The 17,085-nt window shown below is 42.4% G+C and overlaps 1 protein-coding gene across 1 annotated transcript; it reads left to right on the forward strand.

Annotated features, from left to right (window-relative positions):
- The first annotated feature begins 309 nt into the window (after positions 1-309).
- Positions 310-14,767, forward strand: ATMIN (ATM interactor). The gene is made up of 4 exons (XM_027725165.2): positions 310-536; positions 5,117-5,242; positions 6,196-6,395; positions 7,335-14,767. The coding sequence occupies exons 1-4, from the start codon at positions 321-323 to the stop codon at positions 9,163-9,165; spliced, it is 2,373 nt and encodes a 790-aa protein (XP_027580966.1). The 5' UTR covers positions 310-320; the 3' UTR covers positions 9,166-14,767.
- Positions 14,768-17,085: the final 2,318 nt, after the last annotated feature.

The following is a 17,085-nucleotide window of genomic DNA, read 5'->3' on the forward strand; positions in this document are numbered from 1 at the left end:
GTGCCTGCCCCTCCGCTTCCCGGTGCAACCCAATACCCGCAGCCCCCCCATTCCGAGGGCCGGCACGCGCGTTTTTCCGTGTGTCTCCCTGTTTCCCATGTGTGTGTCTCCCTGTTTCCCGTGTGTCTCCCGGTGTTCCCGGTCCGCAGCTCGGGCTGTTTTTCCCTCGGGCCCCTCTGGCATTGCCAGCGGCCGCCGCTAGGTGGCGCTGAGAGCGGGGGGCGGGGCCTCGACACGTGCCTCATGAATATTCGCCATCGGCGGCGCCGATTGGCCGCGGGCCCCGGAAGGGGCGCGGGGGGCCGAGCAGTGACAGCAACATGGCGGCGGCGGCGGCCGGGCGGCGTGGCGGGGGCTTGGGGCGGCCCCCCGCGCCCGGGCGGGACGGGCCGCCCGCCGCCGAGCTGGTGCGGCCCTCGGTCACCGAGCTGTCCCAAGTGCGGACCAACATCCTGTGCACCGTGCCCGGCTGCGGGAAGGTGCTGCCCAACAGTCCGGCCCTCAACATGCACCTCAGCAAGGCGCACCCGCTGCAGGTACCGCCGGGAGGCCGCGCCGGCCCCGCCGCCCCCGCCCGCTCGGCCCCGCGGGGCCGCCCCTCGGCTTGGCTGCGGGGCTCCCTCAGCGCCGGGGGCGGCCCCAGGGCCTGCGGCCGGCCCGGGTGCGGGTCCGGGGGGCGGCTGCGGCGGTGGCTGTGCCGGGGTTTGGTTCGCAGTGAGACTCGGGGGGGGTGTGATTCCCCACCCCGAGGAGAACTGGGATTCTCTGGAGAGAATCTGAGAGAACTGAGATTGTTCAGCCTGGAAAACAGGAGGTTTTGTGGTGACCTAATTGGGCCTTCCAGTACCTGGAGGGAACTTAGAGGAAAGATGGGGCACGACTGTTTACAGGAGCGTGGAGTGACAGGACGAGGGGAGTGGGTTCAAACTTAAAGAGAGTAGGTTTAGATTAAATATCAGGAAAAAATTCTTCCCTGTGAGGGTGGTGAGGCCCTGGCACAGGTTGCCCAGAGAAGCTGTGGCTGCCCCATCCCTGGAAGTGTCCAAGGCCAGGTTGGACGGGGCTTGGAGTAACCTGGGATAGTGGGAGGTGTCCCTGCCCATGGCTGGGGTGGAATGAGATGGGCTTTGAGGTCTGTTCCAAACCAAACCATTCTATGATTCCAAACGGGAATAACAAAGTGTTTCTCCTTGTCTCTTGTTTAAATCTCCCCGTGGGAAAGGCCCCTGCAGGTGTGTGTGTGTGCACAGGCTGACCAGTCATGTTGAGGATTCCTCTAAAATTACTTACAGAAAATAACGAATTTTAAGCATTTTTATAAACGTACCCCAGGCAGTCAAAAGTTCTTTGGGGCTCAGTTTCTGTTGTTTCACTTGCTTATCCCTTATCTTTCTGCAGTAAGACTTTACAGCACCACTTGTGAGGTGCTGTGCAAACAGGCAGCATTTCCTACCCTTATCAGCTGTCAATCCGCCTTCATCCCAGTGCCGAGAGCTCTTAGGTGGAGTTTTTGTTTGTTTTTTTTTTTTAAAAATAGCTGAGTCAAAAAAAAAACCCAAACAGATGGATGCCATTTTGGAAACAAGCCCTCATTTCCATAGTACTGCTGAGAAAACACAGCATGTGCTGGTGGGGGAGGAGAGCCACAGTTCGTCAGGCACACATCTGAGTGTGGCCCTTCCAGAAAGATATCCCTGGTCTTCCCAAAATCATAGTGCCAAGCGTGCCAGGACAAATCCTATTCCTGGAAAACTGCGTTCTGAGAGTGCAGCCTCAGCAGCCACACAGTAAACACCTTTGTTGTGTGAAATGGTTAATTCAGGAGTCAAGTGTGGGTTCCACGTGCTCGTTGGTGATGAACAAAAGGGAGCAGTGTTCGGTGCACTTGCTGTCTGCTATCTCTGGGATGTTTTCATTTCGTTTGCTGACATGCACTGACAACTTCTAGTGTGGGTTGTGTGTTAGATCTCACGTGCTGGTGTGAGGGGAGGTACAGCAGGAGTTGGAAGTGTTCTCTGAGGTCAGCAGAGGCATTTTGGTTGTGAGCTGATGCTCTGGGAGTGCAGTGCAGCTGGTGGGTTACATAACCCAGGGTATGACGGGTGAGGAGATGCTGCTTTCTCACCCAGCCTCTGTTAACCAGCTCCTGTGCCTTGTGGAATTATAGCCTGCTTCAAACACCTAGTTACTGGATCTTGGGGTAGCTTGGAATAAATACTGAAATGTGGATGGATGCAGATTCACAGGAACTTCTTGACTTGTTCCGAGGGCATCGTAATTAAGAGTAAAAATGTTGCTGAGGCTTAAGGGAGGCTAAATATTTTAGTATTGGTATTTCCTATTAAGAGAGAACTGATTCCCCAGACAAAAAGAATTCAGTAGATTGCATTTGTTAGTGAGACATGAAATTAGTGAAGAGGCACCTTGGCAAATGAGAGGCTAAGAAGCTCTTGGGGAAGGAGAGAAGGTGGTACTACTGAGGAGAAGGGAGGCTGACTTGGTTAATTTTCATGAATAAAAGCAGCACCAGAAGGATTTTTTTGACACCAAAACCCATGAGAGGGATTGCCATGGCAGAGGAAGGACATTTATGTAGGAAGGTAACATTACCCTGTAAAAACAGTCAAGTGCAGCAGTACAAGGTTATAGTCTTGTGAGGTGATAACAAACAAATTGATTATTTCTGTTACACACCAGGACTAACTTTTGATGGGGAACACTGGCAAAAGCAATTTGGTCATACAAGGATGAGCATTTGGGGTAATGCTGCTGTGAGAAGGGCAGTCCTAAAATATCACAGAAGGATGTTCTCTGTCAGTGCTGTAGAGTAAAAATCTGATTTAAATATGTCAAAATGAACCCAGAAGAGCTGTAGAAAAGAACTACTAAGGATGATGAATGGCAAGTGTGTCTGACAAAGGGGAATTAGAAGAATTTGGCTTGTTTGGCCTAACAAAGAAGATATGATGAATTGTTGATATATAAGTTTCTATTTTCTGGTTCCTTGGCTTAATTAAGCCAATAATAAAAAATGAGAGCACTGGGTATAAAATGACTCAATATCTTAGACTTGAATTTTTCATTTTAATTTGTTGGTCTTTTGTCTGTACTATCTTATGGGGAGAAGGGGAAGACTTCTGTGTAGTTTAAATGAAGCTGGAAGAGTTCATGTGAAGGTAAGGATTCTGTGGATTCCTGGGACAGCAGGAAGGCTGTAGTCAGTGGTGCACTGGAAAGAGTAGCATACCCTTGGGGTAGGTTACCCACTACTGCACTGCCACAATAGTTTTTATAATAAAAATAAATGCGCTTCTCTCCATGTCCTATTTAGTAAAGAAATGCAGGAGCTTCTGCTGCAAAAAAATATGTTTTAAATAGTTGGTTACGGTCCACTGCAACGTGATTTTAAATGCATCTTTTGGAGTAAGCCTTGCTGTGGCAGGAAGGCAAGATGTTACTGAGTTCACCTTGGCTAAGTCGGTGGCCAGGATTGTTAATTCCCATTTTTTGTGGTGTTGCCACAAGCCATGTCAGCATTCCTTACAGTGCAAGTGCCTGCACTGGGAGGAGTTAATTGAACATGTATCTGCTGATAATTGTGGTGAGTGGATATTGTAATAACGTGGAACATAAAATCAGATATGCAAGGAAGGGACTTGTGAGAATGTCTGAAATATGACTGGCCAGGTGGGGTTTGAGAAGGTGCAAGATTAATCATCAGGAGGATTTGGAAGAGGCGAAAACAAGATTACTGTCCATATAGGGTTTCTTATATATGTAGAGTATCTCTCAACTTGCCACCACAACTTCGTTGTGGTCTATGCCACCAAAGTCTGTGTTCCAGCTGTTAAAAAAGCATCTCACTGATGTTTATAAAGCTTTTAAACACTTGTTATTCTATACTTTGATATTTCAGTAGTTTTAAATAACCTGATTGTGGTTTACCTGTTCAGTGCCTGCACGTTTCCCATATTGGCTTGTCATTTGTTGGGTTGTGGCATTAAATATAACACACTTAATAACTTTTTACTTAGGAATAAGTAACTCCAATTGCCACTTAGTGTATTGATTTCATCTGCAGTGGGAGAAGCCAAACATAGCTTTGACTTAAAAGCAAATCTTTTTTTTTCTCCTCAAGACTTCAAGACTGACTTTGAATCAAAATGTTTCTGGGTAAACTCAGGGTTAAAAAGTATAATTGGGGCTGGAACAACTAGATTTGTTTGAGTCATGTTCCTGTTTTGGGCAGTGGCTGTAGGAGGTACAACAACAATCACAGTGATGATTCAGCAGAGATAAAACAGGCCTGTTTATGAATGGGCTGTCCATGGGGAAAACTGCTGTACATAAAGATGCTTAGAAGGTTAAAATGTTACATGGTTAAAATGTTACATGAAAAGTCCCTTTCTAGAGGCTTATTCCACGTTTTCATGATGAAATGGCAGCTGATTATTTTGGTTGAGAGGCTCTAAACGTCACTTCTTTGAGTATGGTCTGTCACTAACAAAAATGAACGTGCAGCAGTGTCAGCAAGGAGCAGTGTTGGGTGTGTGGAAACATAACTGAAATACTGCTTGAAGGGATTACATTTTACACAGAGTGCCTTGGCTTGAGAGGTGATTTGAGGGAAAACAAAATAATCTTGGCATTTTTAATTTCATTACATGTAAACTCTGAGTGGCAGAGAATTCCAGTGGCAACAGAATTCCAGCATCACAGAAGTGTTGTGTTACACAGTGGAACCTCAAGTACTAACAAGTAAAACCCATGGAATCAGCAGTCTAGTGTATTATCTGTATGGAAAACTTTTTTTGGATCAAAAAAATACAAAATGTGGATTTAATTAGCTTGGAGCAGTGAGTATCCTAGTAAAAGTGAGTAGTACAGTACCACTACTCCATAGAGCTTGTTGTAATTGCACTTGGTACTTTTGATGGGATATTTGCAAAGTGGCATCCACGGGGGGAAAGCTCCATGTGAACTTTCAAATAGCTTAGGAAAGTGCCTTCAACTCATTGAGGTGTGTGAACTCAGCCGGAGTTGATGTGTATTCTGAATATAGTCTTTAAAGTGCAAACCCATAGAATCGTCAACTTCTCACCTGGTTCTTTTTCAGGATGGAAAACTTAATGCACCAATAAGGAAGGGGTTGAAAACTTCACAGAAATTCTACTGCTGTCCTATTGAAGGCTGCCCTAGAGGACCAAACAGACCATTTTCCCAATTTTCTCTTGTAAAACAGGTATTCCTGTTTCGTGAAGTATTTTCGCACTGGTTTAGTCCTGACTGTCTCTACTCTGCTTTTGCACTCAGATATCATCAAAGCTTCTCAGCATGTCTGCAGAAGTTAAAGAACTGTAGGCAGAAACTCCAATGTGCATGTGGTTAATGAATTTGCATGTTTGCATGTTGATATTAGAGGACTTGAACCTTTTGATCAGGCAGATGCCAGTATGTTCTGCTGAACTGGAATACAGCCCCTCTCCACAAATTAGATGGAGAAAGATCAAAGGGGGAGGGAATCACAGTAGCAACCAATAAAGGTTTAAAATGTGGCTGATGCTTTTAACTGCTTTTTCAAGTGGTCGAGAAGGGAGAGTTTGTCTCTGCTTTATTATCAAAATGCATTTGTTTATCAGTTACCTGTTTAAGAAAACATGTAAGACTTGTTTTCTGAGTGAGTGAGCACAAAGAGCTGGTGCTGCTGGTGCTTACCAGCAATGAACTGGGGAGGCTGTAGGGTTGGAGTGGCTGGCACTTTGTGCCATAAATGAAAAGGAAAAATCCTGGTGTTTGCTCTGGTGTTGACCTGTATGACTTGAGATTATTTGCTCAGTTGTAGATCTTCAGGAGTGTGCACATGTTGCTACATAGACTTACTGTGCTCTGTGGCAAGATTGATCTGTAGATTTATTAATCTTTTTCCATAGGAAGCTTTCAGTGGCTTTAAGACAGTTAAATATTTTTCTGTGGTTTAAGATACATCTAGCACAAGCAGATTTGCCAACTTTTAATTCTTTCTGTAGTTTTCTTTAAACTTGTAACTTATTAGTAGTAAGACTTTAAAGAAAATCGCTACTCTTCAGTGCTACTTAACAACTAAAAAATTGCAAATATTTATGTCTCCCCTAAACATGATTTTCTTCTCTTTTATCTTCACTGCAGCTAATGTTTGCTTTCCCTTGTGTGTTCTAGCACTTTATGAAAATGCATGCCGAAAAGAAGCACAAATGTGATAAATGTAGTAACTCCTATGGCACAGAATGGTATTTGAAACGGCATATAGAGGTCTGTGGCAAGACTTTCCAGTGTACTTGTGGGTGCCCCTATGCCAGCAGAACAGCATTGCTGTCTCACATTTACAGGACTGGCCATGAAATCCCTGCAGAACACAGGTAAAAGTGAAGCAGTTCAGTAATGGTAACATTCATCCCCAAGTGCTGTGTCTCCCATGTGCTGCCTTTTTGTCTCCTTCCTGTTGGTTACATTGAAAATGGCTCACGTTGGCTTAGCTGGGGAGCAGTTTGCAGTTTCTTTGTTCTGGGGCTTTTAGGAGTTTGTGTTTTGTTGAAGGCAGTGGCGATTTGTCTGATCAGTAAGATCAGGTTTCCCTGTGTATAAAACAAAAAGCACTGATGATGCTGCACTGCCTGGCGTGAGTGCTGATGGCTCTTGTTGCATCTGCTTTTACAGTTCCTTGAGAGTAGAGATGATTTGTAGATGTTTATAGCTGGTCACTGAGGTGTGGAATGCAGTTCAGGTTACTTTCTTTTATAGTTTAGTTGTCTTTGCAATTATTAGTGGATTCTTTTTTTACCACCTATTTTTGTATGTTTAGTTTCACAGTTGTTTTAACGTGTGCATATATTTCATAAAGGGCACTCTGCTTTCTGAGGCCTAGACTGTCTTTCTTGGAGGTTCAGCTGCTGCTAAATTAAGTTTTGAGTGAAGGAGTGCTAATTGTCTGTGCAGTTTCTAGACCTTTACCTGTACACTGATGTTAAGAGCCCTGTGCCTTCAGTGCTCAGTCTGAGTTAGCATCAAAGTAACACATTAAACATCTTCAAATCAGAGTGCCTAATGTGCAAGAGGCAAAAAAACATCTAAACCTCCACCTCCATTTAGAAATAGGTCTCCATAAAAAAGGTAGCCTTTTTTCTTTGTTTTAAATGAGTGAGGAATGACGTTTAACAAAACTGAACTTTATGATTGTCTTCTCATATCCACCCTCATCTGTAACTTCAGTTTGTATTTTCAATGCAGTGATGCAAAAGAATGGAAGGCAGATGTTCTGTGCTTGAAAGAAGTATAAATTATTGATCTCGTGTTCACAGGGATCCTCCCAGCAAGAAAAGGAAAATGGAAACCTCCGCACACAATCAGCAGCTGGCAGAGAAAGCAAACGAAGCGTTCATCAGTACCCACAGTAATGCTCCTGGCACTCAGGAACTGGAGTCCTCTGAAGTGAAAGCAGTGGCCTCTCTGGAAGGCTCCCACAGCTCTAACTTCACAAACCAAATGCAGCCCAAATGCACCCCGAAGATGCTTTTGCCCAAGCCCAAGGTGGCTTTGGTTAAAGTCCCGGTGATGCAGGTGGCTCACTTGCCTGTTTATGTGTCTGCCACAGACCCTTCTGTCAAACCTGCTGTAGTGGCTGTTGATAATCAAGGTTCAGTTGTAAGTACTGTTCATTTGTTGCCTCAGTCTATAGGAATTCTGATTCCAGCCCTGGAGGCAGAGACCCTTGTGTTTAAGGACAGTATGCCTGTGTCAAAAGTGACAAGTGCTGGTGATCGGGAGCCTGTGAGCACTGGTGTGCAAGTGGAGCTGGATAAGGTTACACCAAGTAACACAGGGCAAGAGATGGGCACTGTTTGTCACAAGAACAAAATTTCTTCCATAAATATACAGACTGACTTATCTTATATTTCACAGAACTTTGTCCCAGCTGCAGCCTGGACTCCCAACTCTTGTGTGTCCTCCTGCTCTCAGACAGATCTGTCCTTCAGCTCCCAGGTTTCCTTGCCCATCAGTGTGCAGACACAGACACTGCTGCCTGCTTCCAAACTGACTTCATCCATAGCAGCTCAGACCGATGCTTTCAGTCAGGGGTGTTTCCCAACATGTGGCGTTTCTAGAGAGACTCAAACCAGTAGGACACAGGATTGTATTGATGGAAGAGTTCAGATGGACCAGGCTGTCATGTGCAGTGACATCTTTGACAATGTCCCTTCGTCATATAATGTTTCTACTCACATTGATCTTCCAGAAAACAATTTAATGCCTGCAAATATAGATCAAACCTTGCTGCAAAGAACTAATTGCAAGAGCCTGAATCAGGACACGGTGAAGTCTGAATCCCTGATCAGCTTCACTACACAGACTAATATACTTCCACCTCAAAATACAACGGATAATCAAACCCAGACAATGGACCTGCTAAGTGATCTGGAAAACATCTTTTCAGGAAACATGTCTGGCCAGACACTGGATAATCGTGGCCTTTTGTCTGAGACGAGTTCTAATGCTGACACACATCTGCCATCTGGTCCCTCACAGAGCACAGGGATAGACTTCGACATTGAAGAGTTCTTTTCAGCATCCAATATCCAAACTCAGACTGAAGAGAGTGAGCTTGGTACCCTAAACTCTGAGCCAGTTTTGGAGTCACTGGACATTGAAACTCAGACTGATTTCTTATTTTCAGATAGTGCCACTCAATCCTATAACTGCCGAGGCAATTCTAACTTCTTAGGTTTGGAGATGTTTGATACACAGACACAGACAGACCTGAATTTCTTTTTGGACAGTACTACCCACCTGCCTTTAGGAAGCATTCTGAAGCAGTCCAGTTTCTCCATGAGCACTGACTCATCTGATACAGAAACCCAGACAGAAGTGTACGTGGCTACTAAAACCACACCTACTCAGAATATTGAAAGCAAAGTCCAGCTCAGCAGTGCTGAGACACAGACTATGGATAGCTGCTTTGAGAACCTGGGCAGTTTATTCCTCACCAGCAATGAGACACAGACAGCAATGGATGACTTCCTTCTGGCTGACTTAGCCTGGAATACAATGGAGTCCCAGTTCAGCTCAGTGGAAACACAGACCTGTGAAGAGCTGTGCTCCTTGTTCCAGAGCTCTGACAAGCCCAGCCACTGAGTGCTACGTGATATAACTGTTCCCTGTGGTTTGAATTTAAGTTATTGGGGTGGGAGATAATGGCTTTACCAAGTGATCCACTTCGCATTATTGAATGTAGTTGTCATGAGCAGTTGACCTAAGAGACTTTTCATGCTGAAGGTACTCTCTTGAATATGTGACTTTACATAAACTATGTGTGTATAAATGGGGGGGAAGGGAGGGGGCTGTAACATGTTGATGTACATTTGAACCTTAAAAATTATGTGGTGCCTATGTTTTTTCCTCAAACTTCTTTACAAAGCTGTTACTGCTTTCATTTAAATGGAAGAACTTTTTGAAGTTGTTCTCTATCTCTCTCTCTCTCTATTCCTGGCTTACATGCAGGGTTCCCATGTGCTGGACCAAAACCCTGACCTGTTCAGTTGAGATGCTTCCCTGAACTTATGGGGGAGGATTCTATTTTTAGTGTAAGCTACTTCTGTTTACTTTTTTTAGTAGCTTGTATTTTAAATCCGGCATGAACATAATAAGCCGCATTGTCTTCTTTTACTTTCTGCCTTCACAGCTCTTTCTCCTGCATAAGCTGACACTTCCCAAATACCTGTCCTACACACTAGACACATAGAGATTCTCGAATTGTTGAACATATTTATTATTAAAAATATCTAGAAAGCAGTACCTTTTTTTTTTTTCTCTCCCTGAGTGGCACTGATGCCCTTTGAAGGGTAGGAAAAGAACTTGGAGTTCATAGTTCTAGGGAAAATTAGTATGTAGTCCTTTTAGCTAAGGTAATAAATGGGACTAACATTTTTAGAGTCTCCAGGGGGGATTTGCTTAAATTATTTCTGTCTGTAAGATACAAATGTTACAATGTGTGTGCCTCAGAGACTGGAATCATTTGTTTTTGCTGAAGTTCTCTTAGCTTTATTGCAATACAAGTTGAGAAATGTTACAGTGGTTTATACCTCTCTTACCTTAACAGAAATCTTTAAAAATGGGAAATTAAATTCCTTAAAACACTCACTCACCTCGACTCCTGTTTTTGGACTTCCTGCTTCCAAAAACAATTGGAATCCATACAGCAGAGCTGGGAAATCAGCTCACAGAGGCCCTTTCAGAACAGCTCTATCTTGCTTTTGCACGTTGATTCACAGCCCTCAGTTCCTGCAGCTTTTAGAGTTTCCCTGAGTGTAGTCAAATTCACACAACCCGATTTTTCAGACAAGAAACATCTGACCTCTTGGAATCTTTTTTTTTAATGTTTATTTTGCCCCTCCTGCCACTGTCTGTGGTATTTTTCATTGGCGTGAGAATACGTGAGTTGTGAATGTATGTTGGAATTTGGCCTTAAGTAATTTTTATCTCTTACTATAATATCTGTGAAATGTAGGCCTCTGGTTTTGTCCTGGACAGGTTTTAGCTTCTGTAACCTTAAAGGAAGGAGAAACCTCTTCGTGTCAAACTCCTGGGCCTGTAACAGACTTTACTCCTCCCTTGTCAGAGGAGAAGTGCTGGCTGTGTATTTACTGTGCAGCCCATCAGCAGATGGATGTCCAAGCCTTAGGTTTTGAGGACTCTCTATGCTCTGTGCTGCACATTCTCAACTCAAGGATGTGGGAGTTAAGTTACTCATCCGTTGCAGGCAGCTTGTTTTGGTTGAAAATGAGCAGTACCCTTCTTTTTTCCTATTTTTTGTCTCTTCCTAACACTCTTTAAATTGCCATAGTTAACATGCTGATATGGTGAGCATCTCGACCTTTACTGGAAATAATTTCTTTATATTAACCCTAAAACTCCCGTTTTCCTCCTGAAATCCCAGCTGTGTTGCCTGTTTAATTTTTCAGCGTTTCTGGGTAGGAGTTCAGACACTTCCAGTCTTTGGCTGAAGAAACTGCAGAAAGGAATCTTCAGCTCCCCAGGAGCACAGTAATTCTGCTGTGGGGAAAGGCCCCCCAGGTTTCACAGTGTCTAGAGTTCTGATCTGAAAGGTGGGATATATTAAAAAAAGGAAGGCATCACTTGTAATTTTGTTTCCTTTGAAGATATGACTGTTTTATATTTACCTGCCTACTCTGAAACTGGGAAATAAGATAACAAAGTTTTTTCTAGCAATGTTGCATCTTTACATTTCAAAATGTTTTTCCTTCTTCTTTCTTCCCCTGGATGGAATACCAGAGAACACTTCTCCATACCCAGACTTCTCTGTTTCCCACAGAAATGCCTGAAAGAGAAGGTGTTACTGTGAATCTGGTTGGGGAAAAGGGTATTTTCCTCAACTGGCAGAAATGAGAAACTTCTTTACCTCTGAATGTAGAAAGTCAGTCCTTTTTTCTGCAAGAGAAGGAATCTTAGGTGCTGAAGAGCAGAATTGCTGAGGGGTTTGAGTTGTAGCCATCTGAGAGACCAGCTGGCATTTAAATTCCCTTGAAACTCATTTACAAATTAGAGTGATAATTGCCACAGTTCTTAATTCTTAACATTGGGGACCTCCAGAAAAAAAACCCACAGTTTTGTGTGGACAACCTTACAATGTAATCATTACCCAGTTATTGTACTTTGTAATTAAAAGTATTTATGAGCTTTGTGTGCTTTACTAGAACATGCACATCAGAATAGTTTCATTCATCCTCTGGATTTAAAACAGTTTGAACTTTAATTCGGTGAACACAGTACTACGACATGAAATCATTTACTGAAAGTGCAGTACTAAGAGGTAATTAAATATGTCTGCACTGTCTTAGGGAAGTGGCTCATTCTGACCAAAATTAACGTTTTTCTTCGCAAAATTGGTTCTCCATAAATTATTCATAGAAGTCAGAAACGGGTCTGGATCCTGTGTTGTTGGCTTAAGTCGCTCAGTTTGGATTTATTAAGTATTTTTGTGAAAATGTGGAGACTGCAACCAGACTTCACAGTGTGGTGAATCCCACAGTAAGCATCATGAAACCTGATCTGAAATACTGTGCCTGAATATTGCCATTCCTTCACATCTGAACAAGTTCTTGAAAAAGGCTAAGTTTCTGTTTTCACCATGATTTTAAAAATAAACTTCAGTCAGAACTATTTCTTGGTAGAACTAAAATGATACTTATCTCCCTTTTTCTGCAGTTTGTCTCTGATTTGGTTTTCAAGGCACTGTCTTATTGTAAGTATTGGTCAGCAGTGACTCCTTTACTTGCTCTCTTCTGTATCCTCTGCTGCCATTAGAGCTGCTCTTCAGAAAGTAACATCAGATTCTCCACAGCCTTTTAGCACAGTTGTGTATCTGGAAGTGATACTAATGTTACTTGAGCTTACTCTGTGCATTTTCTGCTTATTTCCATTATGCTGTGATTGCTAGATCTTGATCTGGGTGCCTGTGTAATGCTATTCTAAAACTGAATTAGTAGTTTTGTAGTTTGATTTGAGCTTTTCTTTAGTATATAAAGATTCAAACAAAGGAAACAGCAAATTTGGGACTTGCATTCTATGAGAGCATAAGCACAAACAAGCTGAAAAATGAAACATCTGTCTTGTTGCCTCCCATATTTGTTTGTCACAATGCTAAAAGTTTGTATGACAGTAGATGTTTCTTCTACTTGTGGCTTTATTTGCATCTATTTCTGCTAATACACTTTTAAATACTTTCTGCTGGGGGTAGGGAGGGAGTCCCCCCCAAACTCTTTGTGTTGGCCTAGAGAAATTGGTAGTTTTAAGTCAGAGTTTGCTAATGCTACACATTCTTAGCTATGCAAAGCTGCTTGTGTCTAGAAAATTTTGACTTCCAAAGCATATGAAAGCATTAAAAAAAATGTATATATACCTGCAGCTGTAAATAGCTGTAAACCAAGCCTTGTGAGACCTCGTCTACTTTTGATCAATCCAGTCAGTGTCTGTAACTTAATGTATGTAACTAACTCCTCACAGATTTTTATTCCAAGGCTCATACAGAGTCATTTTTTCTGTTGAAAACAAGAGGCTGAATTTCCCTGTTTGTCACACGGACCTTGGTTGTGTAGGGGCAGCAGAACAAAGAATGCCTTCCCCTGTTCTCAGTCCTGCTCCTGCTGGCACGTGCTCACGGGCTGAATTGATTTTCTTGAGAGGCTGGGTAGAAATGTAAGTGTTGGCAGGATCGGGGTCTTAAGGGGTTAGGAGATTTTTTTTTTTTTAATATCCTTTCAAATGTAGGGTAAGTCAATAGAACTGATACTGAATCAACTTAGGGTGCTCAACTTGCAAAAGAACATGTTCCTGAAATGACAGCTCAGAGGTGAACCAAATGTACTTGCCTTTGTTGTTAAGGTTGTACAGCTTCCTTTGCTTTAATATATTTCTGACATGTGCTGGTTTTTTAAACATGATCTTAATGTACAATTTACTGTTCCAAATACATTCACACCAAAATGTTGGTAACATTCTGGGCCTTGCAAGCTTTTTTCATTCCTTTTTGGTTTAAGGTGCTGCTATGATGTGTCCTGGTAGAATGGACCTCCTGTGAGCAGGCTGCATTTAGTAATTATGAACACTAAGAGGATGTTCAATGGTAGCAAACTTCAGTGCAAGGTGCAAACACACATCCTCTGTTTCTTTTGTTGTTTTTTTAAGAGTTGATGTGATTTTCGAGGTGTGCTGGAAGGACTTGCTGCTTAGGGCACGACTGAATTCTCCTGTTTCAAATGCCATTGCTATGCAATGAACAGAACCCAGCCCTGAGCTCTGCAGTCGGGGTTGGGGTTTGTGTGAGGGAACATTTGTGTTTGTGTGAGGGAATGTTTGTGTTTGTGTGAGGGAACGTTTGGGTTCGTGTGTGTGGCTCCTCCACTTCCCCACAGATGGCACGGACAGCCCAGAAGCTCCTGAAGGAACTGCCGAGTGGAATAACAGAAGTCCCTTTGTTTGTGATCCTTTTTCATATGCTGGCTTTACAGAACCTTCAACAATATGATAGATGACCTGTGGTGATGCAAACTGTGCGTTTCACAACAGCCAGTGCTTTACATGCCTGCTTCAAGCACCTGCACGCAGAGCTAGAGTGACAGCACTTCTATCTACAGGTACTTGCAAGTGCATCTGTGATAAAGCTAGATATGAAAGCCATTTTTCTACAGCTTAAAGAATTCAACACCTGATTAGGATCTCATTGAAACTTGTGATTATTTTGAATGGATGAGTAATAAATCTCATGGGTGAGTCCTTCCCAGAGCATGTGTGAGGTAATCTCAGCAAGGCTGAGAAATGTCCTTAAAATATTTTTCTTTTCTTCACCAGTGGGATTTTTTTATTTAGTGGACAAATTTAGTTTCCAAAGGATGTTCATGTTTAATTCTTGCTGTTTAAGCCAGTAAACTTGCAATGAGCAGACAAAATCAAGCATTCATTTCTTAGACCTATTTTACAAGTGACAATCCCAAAGAAGGAATGTTGTCCTAGTAACTGTGAAACTTTTAAGTATATTATTGCATGCAGAGAAAACCTTGTGCCAAAATACTGTTTCATATTTCCCTCTGTTGGAAACTGAAGTGTTACACAAAGCTACGAGTAAGTTATTCACGAGTGTTGAAACGTTTTGTTCACAAATGAAGCACTTATTTAGTCCTGTAAATTATACATATTTTGGAATAAAGTTAACTTCAATCAGTTTTTGCCTTCTGTTTTAATGGCCATGGTCTCCTGCCTGCAGAGGCCTGGGGGGGGGTTCAGTGCCTATTGGCAAGTAGCACCCATTGCTCCTTGACATCTTACCTTTTGAATTGGTAGAGGTTCTGTAAATGAAAACGATTACAATGTCAGTCCTTGATCTCTAGAGGTGGCAAAAAGGTTCTTCATCTCAAACCTCTCATCAGCATGTGCAAAATGCAATCTTTAATTACCTTGTATGTGCAGTGGAATGAAAAGCTCTGCAGTTTCAGCTTTCTGACAGGTGCTTTCTACAACAGACTCTCAGGACAGGATTCCTTTGCCTTCTTCCTCAGCTTTACTATCCACCCCTCCTGTAGTTTTTAAGATCTCCAGTGTCATAACATCAAGTAGAAATTCAGCTGCCTTGGGATGATTAGTTTTCAAAGTATCCTCTAAAATTACAGTCTTCTCTAACAGCTTACATTATTTTGAAATATATTTTATATAACAAAATATTGTTTGGTTTGAATATGGGTGATACTTTGTCCCTTTTCTTCCTGTACAGTTCCCATGCTTAGCAACGACCCCACCATTTTCTGTTAGTTGGAGGATACAAAATGCTGATTTCTATTGTTCCCTGTAAATCTCGTGTATGTGAGTCAGAGGAGGTGACTGAGCTCCATCAGCTGTAGCCATGAACGAAGCATTCCCAGATGGACAACAGCAGGCTGTGTTCAGTCCTGTCATGCCCCAAGGTGAGCATTTACACACAGCAGCATTCAGGTGTTTCCAGAGGGGAGTATGGCATAAATATCTAGAAAATTCCTATTCAGAGCATTCAAAATTATGGAACAGTCAGATGTGTAAGATCCTTTTAGGACTAACAGCCCTATTCCCCTCATAGGGATGATTCTGCTTTAGTTTGTGTTTATGAACTGCTTTCTTGCCTGCTGCTGCTGAGAATTATTTATTCTGTTGGCAGTGAGAGTGTCCCTGCCTGGTTTGGGTTCAGTTCCTGGATTTCCTTCACTTGAAGGAATTGCATGCTGGCAAGCTGATTGTTTTCTCTCAGAACAATGGAATTAGAGGCACATTTTCCTTCTGGCTCCAGGATTTGACAGCAAGTCCTCTGGATTTAATCCTTTGAAAGTTTGGACCTAAAACAATAGGAGAAAAATGTTGATTTAACTTTCAGGTGTTCCATCATTGTATTTTTAATTGTTGTCAACAGTTCACTTGTGTTTTGGCACCTTGGATGCAGGAAGCACTTCTGGCTGGTCCAGCCCTTAACTTGATTTCCTTTCCTTGAACAGGAATGGTGTTTTTCTTGAGAGGACTCACACAAAAACAAGAAGCTGCTGTTTCCTGTGCTAGAAGAACCCAGTGTGTTCAAGGGCACATCACTTGATTGACTTAAGATGGCTGAAGTGTGGGTTTGTTTCTTTATGTTCTAGGCCTTTACTCAGCAGCTTTTCTGGCCTTTTGCTCCAGGTCCTGTAGCAATAATCAGTGACTGTGGTTCATAGGAATGTTATCTTCCATCAGGTTGTAGTAAAAGCTCTGTCTAATCTGTCTGATTTGACACTGAAAAACTACATTGATGCACATATTTATTGGTAAAAAAAAAATAAAAATACCTTGAATTCCTCCATCTGTTTTAAAGTGGAAATCGTGTGCCATCAGGAGCTTTGCACAGGTATTATCTCTCCCTATCCCAAGTTTTTATCAGAGCATCAAAAGAAGGGAAGAGTCAGTTGCAATGAATCCCTGTTCTGAATGCTGAGTTGAATTGCAGTTACCTGTGTATCTGTGGGAAGTGCTGTTTTATTTTGTATTTTGTCTAACACAAAAGCAAAAGAGAACTTGATCTGAAAGTCCCTTATCTAGTATGAGCTGAAACAAGAATAAGTGGCCACCAGAATGCAGAGGGTACATATTAAACAGAAACAAGCAAAGAACACGTTAACAGGACTTAAAAAATGAATCTACTTAGAATGAGTAAGAAAAAATGATTCTGTCAGTGCCACCACTGTGTGATTTCCAGGTCATTTCCATTTCTTTTAGGTGACAAATGAGCAAGGAATGCATGCAAATGTTTATCTGAAGCTCAGTAGGACTTAGCAGTCTTAAAGTTCATAATATTATTAAATGCCTTGCAGAGTAGCCGTGGATTTAAGAATATTCCTAAAGTTAGGCATTGCTTCAGTGCTCAGCAGCATCAAACACCAAATTGCTGTGCAAGGCCAACCAGATAGAGTGAATCTGAGGGAAGAGGTTACACTTCATCCCCAGAACAAGCTATTTAAAGCTCTAATGAATCTATCTTATGGTCAGGAA

The sequence above is a fragment of the Pipra filicauda genome, unplaced genomic scaffold, assembly GCF_003945595.2.
Source record: "Pipra filicauda isolate LSUMZ 115617 unplaced genomic scaffold, ASM394559v2 scaffold203_size1373443_pilon, whole genome shotgun sequence".
In the NCBI taxonomy this organism is placed as follows: Eukaryota; Metazoa; Chordata; class Aves; order Passeriformes; family Pipridae; genus Pipra; species Pipra filicauda.